The sequence below is a fragment of the Petromyzon marinus genome, chromosome 15 (assembly GCF_048934315.1).
Source record: "Petromyzon marinus isolate PM22_M1 ecotype Great Lakes invasive population chromosome 15, UKy_Petmar_22M1.pri1.0, whole genome shotgun sequence".
In the NCBI taxonomy this organism is placed as follows: Eukaryota; Metazoa; Chordata; class Hyperoartia; order Petromyzontiformes; family Petromyzontidae; genus Petromyzon; species Petromyzon marinus.
Window position 1 is genome coordinate 12,098,668 of NC_133681.1, and position 20,049 is coordinate 12,118,716.

Here is a 20,049-nt window from a genome sequence, read left to right on the forward strand (position 1 = left end):
CGTGACTTTACCGAAAGAACCAAAGCATAATTCCTGCAGTCACGAAAGCGCCAAATCAAGTTGTTTTTTTATATCTAAGGATTCAATCACAATGTCATAATTGGCTGATAAAGCATTCAACAGCCTTTTACTGGCTCACCTTGTTGGGGTGGTTAAACACACTGTAACTCCTACAGTCTACTCGATTGGCAAATAAGAATTTAAATATTTGCGCATTATCACAATGGTTGCGGCTTTGCGCACACGATTCCAATTGAATCATTTTCAGTTTGGTAAAAAGCATGGTTTCGGCTGAAAAGGCCACTTGAATTATTTTCTGGGGGGGAGGATAGTCCTGTTAAAACATCTCTCCCATGGCCATTTTCTGACACAGGGCATACACTGAGAAAAATACTGCAAAATCAATCCAGTTTATCCAGAGATGCTTTTTATTTAAATCTCTAGATTCAAAACAACAACATAGCATAGGAAAAACTAATTTACACAGGTAACAAATAGCTCAATTATGGAAATGTATTTCATTCCTCTATTTCAAAAAGAAGATAAACAACTTATTTAAAGAATCACAGGTCCATTATCCTTTTTATCACATGCATACCATTGGTACACGAACAGAATAGGAAATTGCTACGGTAAAGCTTATGAGGATACTGATGATGGCATCTTATAAAAGTTGCATGCATTTATTTTCTCTGGACAGTTACACGTTTCTGTCATTTGCAAACATCACCAAATGACAGCTTCAAAATTTTCTCCCAGATCGGGAAATAAACTCAGACGTCAACGTTGGATGTCGACCACCTGGACACCCGTTCATCACTGTGGCCTTGCGCCTGTCATTCTGCAGAAATCCCTGCAGTGCCGATCATCGCTCCAGGAGCAGCTGCACCTGTGCGGAGGGCAGCGACTTCGCTGCACTCTGCTAGGCCCCGCCTCCGATGAGGTGCCGGCACTGCCGACTCGACGTCTCCTCCTCCTCGTCCGGCTCCCAACTCCGTAAGGGACGGTTCGCCTGTCGGATTACACGATCACAGGTTCATGAGTGATGAGCGTGGTGCAGTGCTCCGCTCAGCTGTTGTCGCTAAGATCGTGGGGCTGCACCCAGGTTTCACCCTTGCCGTGATTAAGTTTGACGGTTTGAGCCTAGTCGCCAATTAACTTTCACAAACAAAAAAAACTATACTATACATTTTGGTGGGATTTTTTTCTCCCGCTTCATTTGGATTTCATATTATTAATCGACATGCGATGAAAAACCTTGCAGAGCAGGAGAAGGTGGGCCACTAAGTGTGGATACAGACGTTCATTGAAGTGACTTCAAAATAAGTTATGCAATGCTATCCAGGGCTATTCTTTGACATGGGGCTCGCTGCAGAATTCTGAACGAAGACATCGTCATCGTGTGACATGATATTCTATTGCACGTGACACAATTTGTGAACGTATATACGGAAAGGGTCCATTTTAACCAATGCATCGCGTCAGTTTTCGGAAGCTAAACAACTGTGAGCCTGGACAACGCTTGGATATTCAACCCCCATGCACAACGGGGTTAAATAGGTTGCAGTGCTATGTGGTGGACAGCAGAGGGCATTGTAGGAAAATCCATTATTCTGCAATGCTATGCCCTCCCCTTCAGCAACCCACACTGACCAACTTAATGAAATATGGCCAAATTACTTCCACAGCCCGAACGGCGTGTGAAGGCCCTCATCCAGCAGTGGATTAACAAATGAGCTGCATACGTAAGTACAGTACAATACTATACAAAAATCTACAAGGATAAGGCCCACTGAGCTACAGTATACAGCTTTTTTCAGATGCGACCTGGCCACAAATGATAGCTCAACGAAGTGGCTTATCAAATGGAAATGTGTAGCAGCCAAATACTCTAAACGCACGTTTTCAAATGTGGAGGGAAAAACTGGAGGCTTCGGAGAAAAATCCACGCGACCACGGGGAGAAACGCGCAAACTCCAAACATACAGCAGGCGTCAGGGTCGAGATGGAACCCATGACTTCCTGCATACCGGACGAAGCAGCTAACATCTCGCCACCGCAATTATGAATAACTTGGTCAGAGACCACGAATACGCTGCTGGCCGTGTTAAATAAGGGGACACCGCCCTCGACGGGCGTCTCACGCACACGGCCGTGTTCACCCAGATGATGTCCATGTGGCAGTAGTAGATGCAATCGGTGTCGAGCATGGAGCTGCACGTGCAACGTCTCAACCTTCGGGCTCCGCGTCCGGGCCGAGCGGGTACCGTGATCGGCGACGGGAGTGGCGGGGCCGGGCGTGATGGCACCACGGGGTGGCCCGACACTTCCTCGCATCGTGGGTCCCCTGTAACAGGCACCAACACTCGCACGGTCGGAATGGCCCCACCATAGTTGCGGGGGGGGGGGAGAGAGAGAGAGTTGGAAGGGGTTGAGAGCCCCCCCCCCCCCCTAACACTAACCCCGCCACCTTCTTTCGATAAAAGCTCAGCCTGACCCTCTACATTCTTAGAGTCGAGTAAAAACAAGAATTGTTGCGAAATTTGACACCCGTGCATTTTATGATGCCGGTGTTGTGATGACTCGGATCGTGTGTGTGTGTACATTGTTTCCAAGTTCTGACTTGCCACGCCATGCATGGCTTTCATGCCTAATAAGAAACCCACAAATAAATTACATATATTACGACACATTCATGAGCATACAAATGCCACCGTGCCTCGCGGATTACGGTGAACAGTAAGTCTCACCTTCATTCAATACAGGATATTGAATTTGTAGCGAATCGTTCATAGGGCCAGGACATGGAATTGATCGTGCCACAGCCCAAATTGAACATTGAAGTTGAAACCTCAATTAAACTGACAAAACTAAAACACGAAAATGGATGTCAATAACGAGCTTTCCTTTTTAAGACAGGAGGAACGCACTCCACTTATTTCGATAATATCCTGTGTTTATTAAAATAGTTCGATTAACTTACAGTTTGCGAACAGCAAAATGATGTATTTTAACAGTTTTAAAGAGTCACTAGCGCGTTGTTATTGTTGTTTTTTTACGGTTGAGTCCTGGTTATAACTGTAACTGCACGTAATCCATCATTTCGAGCTTAATTCATCTTTAAAATGTATTCAGTGCAACATAAACACATTCACATGAACAACTTAGAGGATCCGTGCGTTGAGAGGGTGTGTAAATGTGTCTGTCCAATACATTTTTGTAAACAAATTACACTCGAATAAAAAAAAGTGCATTGAGAATGCAGTAATTGTGCCGTTCGCTGGTTACAATGACAGACGTAAACAATAATTGTAACAATGTTCTATTTTAACAACTTAACGTAAAACATGTTCGAACAATCAACACTTAATTCAATACAATTTTTTTTATTTAAAGCTTTCGTGATTGCAGGGATTCATATTCTTGGTTCTTTCGGTAAAGTCACGTAGAAGGGACTTTACCGAAAGAACCAAGAATATCAATACAAAAAAGCAACATCAAGTTTAAATAATAACAAGTGCTGTGCAAACAGCCAATACACAGGAAGCTACCCATCCATCCAAACGAATTGGAACCCCACCTGATTTGAATAATTAAAGCTTGTAAAGATCCACTGGTAACTAATGAACTGTAATTACTACTCATTAGTATTCGATTGAAAATATCTCATGGCACGAGTACAAAAACGGTGCAGGCGTCACATGAATCGGCGCGTAGTTTGTTATTTTAATTCCAAGTGACAGCCAGGGTGGTTATTCCCTGGCTGTCACTTGTGCGGCCATTATTGTTCAGTCCCCTAATGTTTAAGCAAAAACAAATGCAAAAAACTTCCGGCCCTTTGCAGGCTATGAGTCTTGTTTTAATCTATCATTCAAATGGCATTTTGATTTCAAGTGATATAACAAGAGCACAACACTCACTCTGCGATGTCCATCCGACAGCGAAGATCGCGATGAGCAGGAGTCTTGCCATGGAGCCTCGTTTTAAGTAACTTGGCTGATAAATGCTTGGAGTATATGTAATTTGGAGGGGGGTTTTCTCATTAGGAGTGGCATCTATCCCGAGGGGCAAAAGCAAGCCAGGTTCACACTTGCTCTAAGAAAAAAAACCTACAAGCAATTTGTATAAATCTTGGCAAAGGGTTTTACGGGTATTTCTAAATCACTGTGAAGTTATATTGTTGGTTCTTTCGGTAAAGTCACGTATAGGGGAAACAATAAAATAATAAAAATATAAAACAAAATTATCACGACGTTTCGACTGCAACACAAACAATCATCATCAGGTGTGAAAACCACAGCAAGAAATTTTGAAAAAAGTGGCGGTTTTTTAGCGTTAGCACCACGGAGAGCGATTTGACAGTTTGTTCAGATGGACGAGTCCATCTATGTTCGGAAAAGAGGAGGGGGGAGACGAAAAATAATGGATGCGGTCTGAAAGCCACCTTAAGCGTGATCAATCAATTAAGACACGAAATGGTTTATCAAATCCTTCCAATGATTGCTAAGCCAGAATCCATCTTCTCGGTTGAAATTGTCTCTGTGCTTGTATATGTGGATAGCCTCATGAACGAATCTTTCATTGGAGCCAGATGGCTTGCAAGGAAACTCTGTCTTGGAGAAGTCAATGTCACGTGAGCCTACTGAATTATAACAGTGACCTGCTACGGCCGAGGTGTTGGTCCTACTGTGTTTCAGGTCTGCTTTGTGTTCACGAATACACTGTGAAGTTGTTTTCAGGTTTGACCACGTGTTGTGTGGCATGATCAGTGGGGGGGGGGGTCTTCTTCGTGAACTGAATGGAGCGGGCTCACAACCCACAAGTGCCCTTTTAATTTCACGATCTGCGACGTAGTCATTGCACAGCAGAAAGGCACCTTTCTTAAACTATCCAAGAGATTGTGATGAGATGCAATCCTTAAAGGGTGGCTTTTCCAAGCATGTTGCCTGCAGAGAAATATTAACTTTTATTTCCGATCCCCCCAATTGTGTTCTCATTATTCCCATTCAGCTATCAGCAACGTGTCAAAAGAAGTATCCAATGATGATTCTTGCCGAACAGTGCAACCTCATGTGCAGTGCCGGATTAAGCTTGCATGGGGCCAGGAGCATTCTTACCTATAAAAGTCACCTTTTGTCTGTGTGTGGACACACCTTGTGACGCTTTAAACTCACAAACTGCTGGGTTTACGTTTCAACAAACAACACACATGCTTGATTTGGTGCTTTCGTGACTGCAGGAATTACTCTTTGTTTTTTTTTTCGGTAAAGTCACGTAGAAATAAGAAATAATAATAAAATTACATAATAGCATACGACGTTTCGATTGCAACGCAAGCAATCATCATCAGGCACAGAAGAGCTAAATTTAAGAGAGAGGGAGGAAACAGAACCGCAGATATATATACAGACACCTAAGTATAGGGAGTTAACACAGAGACACAAAGAGAGACACAACGTATGGAGCACAGAGAGATAGGGTCTCTGTGCCGAGGCCTTAGCATGTAGGGGAGATAAAGAGAGATGGAGAAGCACATCAAATCGAACAACTAACGCATGGTCTGGCTGATTATGTTATTTCAAAGATTGCTCTATTTAAGGCTTCGACACAGAAGCATTGTTTCACTGTGTCCCATGTGTGTGTCTCTCTCTCTCTCTGTGTGTCTCTGTGCTAACTCTCTCTGCTTAGATGTCTTTATAAGTGTCTGCGATCTGTACTCTATCACTCTTAACCTATAATTTAGCAATCTGCGGTTCTGTGTGTCCTCTCTCTCTCTTAAATTTAGCTCTTCTATGCCTGATGATGATTGCTTGCGTTGCAATCGAAACGTCGTATGCTATTATGTAATTTTATTATTATTTCTTATTTCTACGTGACTTTACCGAAAAAACACAAAGAGTAGCACACATGCTATTTGTTTTTTCCATCCGTCAAGTTTAAAGTAGTTAATGAACAATGTAATACTATACCTATGCCGAGCGTGCCAAAGCACGCATCTGCGCATGCGCGGAAAAGCTGACCCGCGGTTGCCCCTAGCAACGCTCGCGATCGGTGGGGGTGGGGAGAAATTCTCATTCGCGTTATAAAATGCAAAAAAAAAACCCGCTGAGGTAAATTCTTCAAAGTGTGATTTCCTCTTCTCCCACCACTCCAATGTGTGCAGTTACTACCATAGGGTCGGTAGATACTACTATAGTCCTCAGATACTATTACTGTAGAACAGTGACGTGCGGTGAGGTCAATTGCTGGGAAGGCACTGGCTAGGATGGGGGGCGTGGCTTCACTGAAGTGAGGCAGATGTAATAGCTGCCTCCCCTGGTGCTTTTTCATTGCAGTTTTATGATGAGACCAGCGAGCCTAAATATCTTTATACACATACGTGAAATAAGTTACCTGGACTATGGAAGGCGAGGACATGTAATGAAGGGGTCTACAAACATTACATTGGTGACACACAAAGAGATAGTAACAGGCATGCGCTTATTGCCCGTGCTCCATCTGGTTTCTGAGGGGTTGCGCAATCAGAGGGGAGGCTGAGATCATCGACGCCTCACCTCTCATCTCTCGCTGTATTTGCAGCAGAGCTCCGCAAATTTGGCGATTTTGACTATAAAAATGATTGGAATCATACAGACATAACATTTATAACACAGATCAGTTGAAAAATCTAAATTTTTTTGGTAACATTTCGTAACAGCTATTTTCATTGGAGTATGACAGGTGAGGCTCTGTCTCCCCTGCCTCCCCTGACCGCACGTGACTGCTGTAGGGCGGGCGGGGGGATGGTGGGGGGGGGTGTAGTAGCCCAGTCCCAGCCTGCAAAGGTGTCACCTCGGCCGGCTGGGCAATCTAGGCGAGGATGGGGGCTCTGCATGGAACTAGGCCTCACCACGGCACTGTTAAGTTAGTAGCTACAGCTATAGCATCGATATATACTATAAGAGTTAGTAGATACTACTGCAGTCAGTAGGAACTACTGTAAAGTAACTAGATACTACAATAGAGTAAGTAGTTACAACTATAGAGTCGGTACATACTACTGTAGAGTCGATAGATACGACTATAGAGTCGGTACATACTACTGGTGCTGAATAAGCCATTATATTGCTAGAGATTAGAGATTAGCATGTCAATGTGAGATGGCTCCCGCAGCAGCGGCTGTGTAATTAAACACATTCAGCCTATTAAACGAGAGCCACCGCCACATCGAGGAAAAGGGAAGCAGCGACTATGTTAGTGAGACATTTAGCCTGTTAATATAAAGACATTTAACAAGGTAATGTAACTCAAAGAGTCGCGAATAACTGTTAACATCGGCAGGTAGGATGGAAGCATCACAGCCAGTTATGACTTTACCTGGATAATAACATCCTTGCAATGATACCCATCTTCTTGGATGAAATTGTGTCTGTTTATATATCTGGATGGCTTCATGAACAAATATTTGTTGATAGCCAGTGGGTTTGCATAGTACCTTCGTCATGGAGAAATCAATTTCATGTGTTCCCGCAGCATTAAAATAATGATCAGCCACGGCAGAGGTATTAGTCCTACCGTGTTTCAGATCCTCCTTGTGTTCACGAACACGGTCTGAGACATGTCGCTTGGTTTCTCCAATGTAACTATTGCCGCAGGCACAACTTAGTTTGTAGACAACGGGGTATTGCATTTCACTGATCACATCCATCACAGATGGGACCAGATCACAAATTTTATATACTGTGTTGAATCGAACCTGGATCTTGTGTTTGCTCATGATTTTGGAAATATTTTTGGTGACCCCTGCTATGTATGGTAAAGTGATGGTTTTGATAGGGTCCTGAGGTGGTTCTCTCCCAATGGTTGGGGTGACAGCTTTACGGATTGTGCATTTCGAATATACATTCATCTTGAGGGCTTGGTGTACGTGCTCCAGTTCACTGGCTAGGTGGTGATGGTCAGAAATGCAACGAGCCCTGTGGTGTAGAGTTTGACGAGGCAATTCTTCTGGGCTAGAAACCCATTAGCAACATCAGCAAGGATGAACGCTTTGTGCTTGCTCAACTGAAAAAGAGAGATGACATAGTCATCCTCTCAGCCGACAAGGGCAATACCACTGTCGTCATGGATAAAACCACATACAGTAATAAAATTCAGGATCTACTTAATGATGGCAGCTATACCAAAATCAATAGAGATCCTACCAACCGCCTGGTTACAGAAACCAACAATATCATCACTGATTCGACATCTTCAATCGAACCAACCAAGCGGCTCTCTCTAAAACCCTCTGCTGCTAGACCACCCATATTTTATGGCCTACCAAAAATCCATAAAGAAGGTACACCACTCAGTCCTATCGTCTCCACCATTGACTCACCCACCTACAAGCTGGCCCAATTTCTGTCTGAGGGGGAGTTGACAGCCGGGATGGCTGGATGCTACGAAAGGGGGGGGGGGGGGGGGCGGAAGGGCCACACCGTTCGATGTTCCTACTTCGTGGCCTGCACCGTGTGGGTGGCTGTGTGTAATACCAGCCCTAGAGAGGCTTGGTGAGCATTGGGATAGTGCGGGCACCATGCACAGCGTGTGGTGGGGGCTCCCACGAGGGGGAGTGGGTGAATGTCAGCCCAGGGGCAGGGTTGCCCCGAGCCATGGCACTCTGGTTGACCCTGTAGACACGTGATCCGGAGTGTCCACACAGGGGGCCCCAGGTGGGGGGGCTAGTGGGTGATCACGTGTCCGGGGAGAGCTCTTGAGAGGGATCAAGAGGGAATGAGAATGCTCGAGAAGGCGGGCGGGGCCGAGGGCGGAGCGGCCCCGCCCGTAGCGGGATATAAGGCGGGTCCTGAGAGGGACCGGGGTCTCTTCGTTCTACAAGCTGGAAGCTCTGCATCTCAAGTTGGAAGCTCTTCGTCCTACGAGGAACCACGTGGTCGGAGACCCGAGTGAGGATCCGACCCTTCGTAGCAGTAACTCCTCTGTATAGAGTAGTTAGCTGGGTGGTCACCACCCTAGGTTGTATCTGGTAAAGGGGCAGCTACCCCTTTGTGTTACGGTGTTATAAATAAAAGTGTTGCCTCTAAAAGGAACGTCTGCGACTCAGCTGGACTCACTACACTAGCATAATTTGGCACTGCTCATGTGTCAGAAAACGGCCCAGGGAAGGATATATCACAGAACTGCAGTGCTTATGAAATTGCTTTAAAAAACATGTACAATGTAATGATTCATATGTCCTGCTAGTCGACTCAAAACCAACATTGTACTGAGAGCAGTGATTTATCCAACTTAATTAATAAACCAATTTGAATGTGATTGATGTTTTTTCTGTGTAGAATCATTGGTGAAATGACGCCAAAATCTGACTTAAGTTAAGAACCAAATTTAAAAAAGCGTGTGGCTGAAACCTGGATTAGAACTCAGCACCTCAGTGATGCCATCTCCTGGGCCACACAGCCACTTCTACATTTCACAAAGTTCCATTTTATTTTATATTTTCGGATAAATTTAAGCTGAAAATTAGCCTGTTATCGAATGTCACTGAATGCAGTTACAATGAAAACCCTCCAACTACTATTCTTTTTTATATTTAGAAAGCATTGGCCATCTCTGTTTTGCTGTTATTTTAATCTGTAGAGACACTGCGATGGTACTTGCTGACATATCAATAGCACAAAAAAAATCAAGACTTTCATATATTATTGAGAGGCTCAATGAACTGCACTAATTATATTGAAAATGGATAGTTGTGCCACATATTATGGGACAGTGTGGTGTCAGGAACCTTCTTGGCCACAGGCCTTCTGACTCATCCTTGATATCTGTTTTATACATCGTTTACAGAAATTGCCCTCCACTTAGATCCCAAACCAGACCAAGTCATTAAAAAATAAATAAACATAGAAATGTATTTTAACATTTTATTTAAATAAACTATCTGCATATTATGAAGCTTCCGTGGGGTTTCCTTAACACATGTATTAATTGCTAAGCTACAGGGTGATTTCAACAAACTACATCAGCTAGTTGCTCTTAAACTAGTCCTGAATACCTCCAAAACCAAGGTGCTATGCTTCTCACCAGGACTAAAGCAGGACGTTATTTTTCCCCAATTACATTCCTTAAATAATTATAAAATATAGCAAATTATGATCTGTAAGTATCTTGGGGTCATCCTGGATTCAAAACTGAATTTTGAAGATCACATTGATTCATCTTCTTTGGTTCTTTCGGTAAAGTCACGTAGAATGAGAATAAAATAATAAATTGATAAAATAAAATAACACAATAATATTCTCACAACGTTTCGGCCACAACACAAGCGGCCTTCATCAGGTGAAGGGACGAGACTGTCTGGAGGACAGCGCTACTCCAGCGCTGTCCTCCAGACAGTCTCGAAAGAACCAAAGAAGATGAATCCTTGCAGTCACGAAAGCTTTAAATCGAAAAATCACATTGATTGTATTGGTAAAAAGACAAAAATAAAAATTGGTTTTCTGTATCGACACAAGCACTGCTTCCCCCCAATGTTCCGTTTGGAATTGATAAAAGCTACCATACTGCCTCTACTTGACTACTGTGACATCGTGTATAAATCAGCCCCAAGTACTGTACTGAAGAAGCTTGATTCCATCTGTCACTCGGCCGTAAGATTTACATTGAACTGCCCATATAGGACTCATCACTGTGATCTCTACATTGGGTCAAACTTAACATCTCTTAATGTTCGACGGCTTGTGCACCAGATCTTATTTATTCACGATGTACTTACAAAAAAATCCGCAGACTACCTGCTGGATCTCCTCTCTGTTTCAAAGAACAAATTTGACCTCAGGTCTTCGCTCATTTACCAGCTTCACATTCCCTATTGCCGTATACAAACTGGAGGAAGGGCCTTTGCTATTGATGCCCCCAGGGTCTGGAATGATATTGCCAATAAACTGCAACTTGAATCGCTACCAATGAGATCTTCTCTCAAAACTGCTCTAGAGGAGTTGTACACCCCTAGCTGCCACTGCTATTCATTGGCGTAAAATAAAATAAAATGTTTCGCTCCGGATGACGCTGCAAAGTATTATCTGTATTTTGATTTATCATGCTGATCTTAAAGGTGCATTGAAAATTTTGATACTCCGACTGATGCTTCTGTTGTTGTGGAGTAACTCATGCAGCCAGCTATGGCTCTAGGATTTGGTGTTACATGTTATTTATGTAGTTTATTGTAAAAATTCGGTCACAGTCCCTGTGATCACTGTTACGTTACAATTATGGCTTTATTTTTTGGGGTTTTCGAAAAGTTTTTTGGTTTGGACATGTTTGTTTTGTTGTAGTACGGAGTTAGACTGATGGCCTTAATCTAAGTTTTCTTGTGGTTGTTGTTTGACTTGCATCCCACTGGGATTTTTTGCACACAGCGTTGGTGTACGGTGCTTTTTTCAGGAATATTTTGCTGTTTTTTTCCATGGATTTTCTGTTTGCACAGTCACATAGTCACTTTAAGATGTTTTTCTTGTTCGTGTTTTTGTTTTTTTGTTTGTTGTGGTTGCACCCGATTCAAGAACCGAATGGCTCACAGGGCTATACCAAAATAAATAAACTGAAAATAAATAAACTGAAATAACATTAGTCTCATTGAGCTCTCACCTGGTTAAATAAAAGACATTGGCTGCTAGATTGAACATTGATCTTGTTTTGCGAAAACACAGCTGCACCACTCCAATGAGACCCTAAAAGTCAAAATGTGTTTTCAGTTGATTATATTATGAGCTCATCACATTCAAGATGTGTTGGTATGTGCAAATAGATGAAAATAGCACCTTTCTAATTATTTGTGTCCATACACGGTACTGTATTAGATAAAGGCAAGGGGGTAATGTCACTCTAAATACACATTGTAGGTGTGTACACACGAATGCATGTTATTTTATGTAGCGATAGACACACATCGGGCATCCACAGTCGGCTTGAAACTACATTTGCATGTGTTGCTATCCCCCTTTACAAATCTAGTCCTCCCATCCCTGTATCATCAAAACACCCACGCACTCCAGCCTTGTGGTTGCTAGCACGGGTCATTCTATGTCTGTGGTTACCAGGGCTCTCTTCGCGATGTATGAAGGCACATCATTATCAGTGCAGCGAGAAATGCTCCCTGAGATATGAACTGGCGTCCCCCAGCCGTTATTGAAGGCGAGTCTCTAATCTCGCAGCATTGCTCATGCCGAACGCTGCATATGCTTCAACTGGAGAGCAAAACAGCGACTGAAGACAAAAAGGTATTGCGCTTGCGTAAATGTGTTCAACGCTGGGAGATAAATCGATGTGATGTCATTTCTACGGGAATCACTCGGATCTTTTTAAGGCAGACATTGAGTTTTTTTTTAATGAAGATGCGTAGCCGTCGCGTTCTTGATACTGGGCGAAAATGATGACGTTGATAGGGATTAATATGGCGTCTGATGAAGGACCAACCTGACAGATAAGCAATTTTGATTTAAAGCTTTCGTGACTGCAGGGATTCATATTCTTGGTTCTTTCGGTTAAGTCACGTCGAAGGGAAACAATAAAAATATATATTTTATTGTTTTATATTTTTATTATTTCATTGTTCCCCTTTCGACGTGACTTTACCGAAAGAACCAAGAATAAGATAAGCAATTCATTTTATTTTATTTAAGGTTCCTGAAAATGGTTGAGAGAGCAATCCTGGATAAATGAGCAATATTTTAATACATGGTTAATTCATAATAAAGGTTTTTGGGTTAGATCTCGTTATTTATAAATGTGTCGAAACCCTCCACCACCCGACACGGCCAATCAGTAAAATAAAGTGTCACGTTGACAAAAGACAAATAATTCACTACTTTAGCCCACCGGTGTGTTGAAGAGTGAATTGCCCGATGATGCTGGATGTAATTACCAGCGAAACGTCGTATTCAAACTGTAAATGTTGTGGTTTCACTCTTCAACACACCGGTGGGCTAAAGTAGTGAACTATTTGTCTTTTGTCAACGTGACACTTTATTTTGCTGATTGGCCGTGTCGGGTGGTGGAGGGTTTCGACACATTTATAAATAACGCGATCTAACCCAAAAACCTTTATTATGAATAATATCGGTCGCGAAAGCCTACGTGCTAAACCGACATGGTTGATTGCTTCATAGTTTTGATTCATGATGGTGACGATGACAGTGATGATGATGATTCAAATGGACACGTAACTATAATGGGGAGGTGATGATTCGTTTGAATGCCATTTAAATGTTTAAAATGTACAAAAGAGATACTACATTTCTTGGAGTATTAGTGAGAACAGAGATGCAACTTCAGATGAAATTACAATTAATAAACACAACTTAAGCCAACGGTAGAAATGATTGTGCTGCTCTAAATTGATGTTGAAATAAAGTAACTTGAGCCAGATAATTGCATCAAGAATAATGATTCTGTTAATTCTAGAGATTGTTGATAAAAACACATTTTACAGTACATTTTATACAATATCGTACACAAAACTAGACTTGAGTGGCCACACATTAATTAGGAGACTGTGCTATGAGCCCCCCAGTGAGTCTGATATTTATTTACAGCCTTGGCAAACATCAGTGACAATTCATATCTGAACTGGTTCTCAACCACCCCTATCACCAACCAGCACTAACCAGCATGGTGAGGTATGGTAACAAAAAAACCATGACTGACATGTTGCACGCAGGCTTTCATCCAGCTGTGAGTTCACAAAAGGCTGTAAAGTATAATTTCTACGTAAATTAGACATATCGAGATTGTTTCTATTGCAAAGCAGATGTGGGATATATTATTTGCATGTTGATAGTGCATACAGTTTTTGTGGGGGAAACTTGAGCACAGAACTGTCTTAGCATTAAATCACGATCTACAAACTGGCTGAGTGGTGAGAACGCTGACCAAGACTACCCAGCCACCTATATAGAAGATTTCTGTAATATGAATGTGACAATAATTGATCCTTATAGTGGTACCCCAAGGGACCAAAAAATAAAAAATGGCCGAGGCAATTACATATTTTATTTCTAGGACACTATTTTTTCCAGGGGTGTACTTAATTCCGCGACTGGGGTACCAATCAATCCGAAATCAGTGCTACTCCGCGATGTCCAAACGCAGCGAGCACGAATGCACCGAAACCCTGAACGCTCGTATGCACCATAGTGCATCATGTACAGCTCGTCGAGATGAGTTGATTGCCGCATTGCCGACCATCAACAGACTAAAAATGACTGCATCACGGACATGATGCGAGAGCCGGGGTACTATGGTACACCGAGGTACCTCCATAAGTTTCAAATGTTCATTGTATCACCCACCATTTGGATTACCTTGGCACCACTGGTGGCTGCAGTGTCTTGTGTTCAATACTTTCACCACTGAGTCAGTTTGCTCAGAGTTGATGGTTCTATTCTTTGGGTCTTTCGGTAAAGCCACGTAGATAGAAAAAATGATGGTTCTAATCTAACATAGGTCCATTTCTTTATGGAGAATATTTATGAATCATGCCATCTGTTGAGGTGGCCAGATAACCCAGAGGTCAGAGCACTGAGCCAACAGGCCACGAGTTGATGGTTTCAACCTGGTCACCAGTGACCGCACACGGAAGCCGTAATGTCTCGGCCTCGCTGTGCGCTGCGTTGCATCAATATCCGAGTAGATAACCTCGCATTCAATAAACATCCGACTCCAAACGTATTTAATGAATTGAATGAGGTAAAAGTGATGGAAAAACACAGCACAAAATACAGCCTCTGTCAATACTTGGAATATCAATAAAATGAATTAACACTTCAGCATCATAACATTGTCTTAGATAACATGAAACTCAACAATAGATCCTGGATGGACCAAGCACCTACATTAGTACTGAATAGCTATACAAGAGATTAAGCTACTGTGTTAAATAAGGGCACATCGTGTAATCACCATACTGCAGCCTAAATGTACAGCACTGCACATAACACTGAACTGTGGGTGAGATATTTCGTCATCATCCTTGCTTTCAAGATCGCAATAAGGTTACATGGGTATAAGTCTGACTCCACTTATTCAATTACAAGTAACATTTACAATAATTCAAGTGGCAGGCTTCGTTGTTAACTAGGCCTCATATTTATCAACAATTTAACAGCATTATAAAGGCATTTACAGCATTATAACGGCCAGTCTAACATTATAACAGCATTTCCAGTATTATAGGAACATAAACGAACTTACAGCCAATGCTTCTTAAAGTCCCACAATGAAAAGATGCACCTGTCTTCACTGATACGCTATTTATGCCTCCATTTTGTACTCTGTGTAATGGCTGATACCCTGCCACATGGCTTCGAGGTTGTCAAATCGTAACTTCCTGGTCACGTGACCAAACTCAACATCAATTCAGGAAATTCCTGTGTACACACACCCCCACACCTGCCGTGCGGCAGAACACGTAATATCAAATTTGGTTTTTAACTTGAGTAAAATTTTATATTTCAGTATTCAAATATTAGTTTTACTGTCATGTAACAGAAATATATTTTTTTGTAGGAGTGTGGGAAGTGTTCTACCAATTGGGAAAATGTATGCAGGTAATTTGAAGGATTTTATGCAGTTCTGCAAAATAAATATCTTGTGAAGTAATTCTTGGGCATACAATTTTTGAATAGACCTAATATTGTTCAAAAACTACGCTACTTGTTGTATACATGTTTTGTATTTAAATAGCGCTGACATTACATCTCCTATAAAACATTTGAAGGGCAAAAGTTGTAAACGTTAAACACCCTGTGAAATAACAGTATTCACATATTAGCATTAGTATTGGGATAGTGATTGATAGCAGTGATGGATGACAGATATTGATGGATCAATTATTATTGTGTGTATTCAGTGGCTGAGAAGTTTCTATTGATAACAAAACCGTCACCAATCTCACCATGGCTTTTGCTCTGGACCTGTATGCATACGAAGATGAAAGAATGGGCTGAACAAACCGTCTCTTTAAAGGTACAGTCCTTAACACATTATTGGTTTCCATCTTCAACCACAATCAATACTTCCAATTCGTCTAAAACCAATAATTATTTACAGCCCTTTGTCAACCCACTGCAGGATGATAGCCCTCCCATACTGGGACTGTCATGGGGGTTGTTTAACCATACATTACCACACTGATCAGTGGGAGTTTGTGAAAAGGGAGCAAAGGACCAAATTAGAAACCACTCGCTATTGATTTTAGCCATGGTCAGGAATGGACCTCAAGTCGCTGGCTTCATCATGCAAACCACTGCGCCACTGATCCACGCTACTAATTATGCCGTTGGTATTTAAATCCCAAACAAGAACTGTCTACATCACCAGTGACATCCCTCCTGAAATAACATAGAAGTGACATCACAGATTCTCAATGTATATAATTTTTGTCTTACGCCAGATATGCTACAAAGATCTGCCTTACAGCACCCTCCATTTGGGGGAAGGCAAATCATCAAGTGCTTTTATGAAAGTTATTTTGACGATGAATATTTAGAATTAGGCTTAAATAAATACAATTTTAAGATTATATTTTTTTACGCAGTTATTGGTGCCTCGGTTGAGACGATCATTCTTGCTTTGCAAGGCAGCCCTTTGTTGTCTTGGATTACCGGAACTTGAACCCACCCCTAATCACAGCATGAGTTCAGTATAACGTGCTGTCGTCTGCTTTGTATATTATTTAATATCTATGCCGGATGTGGTGGTGCTTGGGTGGTTTAGAATGCTAATACCGTACTCCATCCACATCAGAGCACTGAGCCAACACTACTAACAGCCTGGCTTTAATTCACATTCATTGTTCAACCCCAAAAAATAAAACCAGGCTCATACATTGTATGAAGTTAATTGTCAGGTCCAATCACTGATGACTACACACACAAAATTAATAAAAATTAGCTTTTTCCACTAAGGTTTGATTGAAACCTGCTAAGAGATACGTATTGAATGACCACAACCAAACCTCTTGTCTTCACATCATACAAGAGCACTACTCTACAGTTGCGGTCAAAGAATACTGATTGACGAGATGGTATTTGTGGCGTCTTTCCGGCGTCGATTTCCAATGTCACACGAAGCACTGCTTGTCATAGAGCAGCACTGTACCAGTGGAGACATGCAGCACCGTTGTTTCCTTACACTTTAGTTGAAAACATAAATGGTTAACAAAAATAATTTCTCTTTAATGTTCTATTATATATTTGCATGTAGTTTTACGATTTCATATATGACACCATTGTTGTGCTCTGAGGTTTTCTTTCCCAGTGAAATCAATACGACGGCACAATTTCATAATGTGGCCATTGTTACTGCCACGCACACAACACAGTTCATTGGCCAACCTTTGGGATTTGTGGCACGCCTCAGTAAGGTAAATAAACAGCGCCGGACAACGCCATCGATTCGTCAATACAATACAGTGTTTGCATTGGAAATGCCAACATTGTTGACGTGGTTAGTGCAACTTCAGACTATGATCCCAGAAAAATACGCTTTTTTTTCTGGCCATGCACATTGCCAGTGCAATTTAGATTTGATTTCGGCTTTGACTTCTGGTAGATCTCAATTTTAGCCAAGATCTCTCCACTGCTTGATGAAGACCTCCCCAAAGCTGTCACCATCCCATACATACAATTAGTGCCTAGTAAAGTGTGTATCCAAGTGCACACATGTTAAGCCTCAATTTCTTTAATCGTGTATGATGCTAACTAAAACAGCTGCTCGCTAACTATACTATTTGTACAATACACAGCCCTATTCTGAATTGATATGGGCGCATGCTATCGGCATATTCCTATGATCCTTGTTGCATACTTTTATTCCGCACACAATTTTGGAATTGTGCGGATAATAAGATCAGTGCATAGATTCAGAGGTGGAGACAACAAGGGTGCATGTAAGAGATCCACTGCAAAACGTCTTTAGCCGTGTAGACGGTACAGCACTATTTACTCACAAGCGAGGCAATGATTCAACACAATGAGATACGTTTACTTGATAACCTCACCAAACGCCCAAATCAGATTCCCTGTGCTCAACAGGCTGCACTAAACACCCTGCACCACACACCATGCAATAACCACTGTACTCAATTCCTTGCATCATACACACAGAACCAACACCCTGCACCACACACACAGAACCAACACCCTGCACCAAACACCATGCAATAACCACTGTACTCAATTCCTTGCATCATACATACAGAACCAACACCCTGCACCACACACACAGAACCAACACCCTGCACCAAACACCATGCAATAACCACTGTACTCAATTCCTTGCATCATACAGACAGAACCAACACCCTGCACCACACACACAGAACCAACACTCTACACCACACACACACAGAACCAACACCCTGCACCATACCCACAGAACCAACACCCTGCACCACACACACAGAACCAACACCCTGCACCACACACACACACAGAACCAACACCCTGCACCACACACACAGAACCAACACCCTGCACCACACACACACACAGAACCAACACCCTGCACCACACACACAGAACCAACACCCTGCACCAAACACCATGCAATAACCACTGTACTCAATTCCTTGCATCATACATACAGAACCAACACCCTGCACCACACACACACAGAACCAACACCCTGCACCAAACACCATGCAATAACCACTGTACTCAATTCCTTGCATCATACAGACAGAACCAACACCCTGCACCACACACACAGAACCAACACCCTGCACCAAACACCATGCAATAACCACTGTACTCAATTCCTTGCATCATACATACAGAACCAACACCCTGCACCACACACACACAGAACCAAACACCCTGCACCACACACACACAGAACCAACACCCTGCACCACACACACAGAACCAACACCCTGCACCACACACACAGAACCAACACCCTGCACCACACACACACAGAACCAACACCCTGCACCACACACACAGAACCAACACCCTGCACCACACACACAGAACCAAACACCCTGCACCACACACACACGGAACCAACACCCTGCACCACACACACAGAACCAACACCCTGCACCACACACACAGAACCAACACCCTGCACCACACACACAGAACCAACACCCTGCACCACACACACACAGAACCAACACCCTGCACCACACACACAGAACCAACACCCTGCACCACACACACAGAACCAACACCCTGCACCACACACACACAGAACCAACACCCTGCACCACACACACAGAACCAACACCCTGCACCACACACACAGAACCAACACCCTGCACCACACACACAGAACCAAACACCCTGCACCACACACACAGAACCAAACACCCTGCACCACACACACAAAACCAAACACCCTGCACCACACACACAGAACCAACACCCTGCACCACACACACAGAACCAACACCCTGCACCACACACACAGAACCAACACCCTGCACCACACACACACAGAACCAACACCCTGCACCACACACACACAACCAAACACCCTGCACTACACACACACAGAACCAACACCCTGCACCACACACACACAGAACCAACACCTTGCACCACACACACACAGAACCAACACCCTGCACCACACACACAGAACCAACACCCTGCACCACACACACACAGAACCAACACCTTGCACCACACACACACAACCAAACACCCTGCACCACACACACAGAACCAACACCCTGCACCACACACACACAACCAAACACCCTGCACTAAACATCCTCACCCCCATATTCTAAACCTTACTTGCAAGTCCCAACCACTAAACACTCAGCACTTAATACTATAACTTAAACCAACCCTACTACGCCTCATACCCGCATCACCAAAACACCCAGCAATGCGTCTCTACGTATTGTGAACTTCTTTCACACCGCACGTAGCTAACGGGGGGGGGGGTAAATCGGAGGTGAGGGAGGAGGACGTCAACACAAAAATCAGTTCTCAAGAAGGTGAGCTTTCACAACGTACAATTAAAACGAACGCCCCAACAACCCGAATATTCCAAGCG

The 20,049-nt window shown here is 42.9% G+C and overlaps 2 protein-coding genes across 2 annotated transcripts in view; one reads left to right on the forward strand and one right to left on the reverse strand.

Moving 5' to 3' along the window:
* Window positions 1-2,259: 2,259 nt before the first annotated feature.
* LOC116942668 (uncharacterized) lies at window positions 2,260-19,861 on the reverse strand. The gene is made up of 3 exons (XM_076067142.1): window positions 19,856-19,861; window positions 15,229-19,750; window positions 2,260-2,347 (listed from the first exon to the last, which is right to left on the reverse strand). Exons 1-2 carry the CDS (start codon window positions 19,859-19,861, stop codon window positions 18,803-18,805), a joined length of 954 nt encoding a protein of 317 aa, XP_075923257.1. The 3' UTR covers window positions 2,260-2,347; window positions 15,229-18,802.
* The window catches only part of LOC116942667 (phosphatase and actin regulator 1), a 103,533-nt gene continuing 95,535 nt past the window's right edge, over window positions 12,052-20,049 (forward strand). Inside the window, exon 1 of the mRNA XM_032954860.2 lies at window positions 12,052-12,257. The gene's annotated coding sequence lies outside the window, so the exon portion shown is untranslated. The remainder of the gene's footprint in view (window positions 12,258-20,049) is intronic.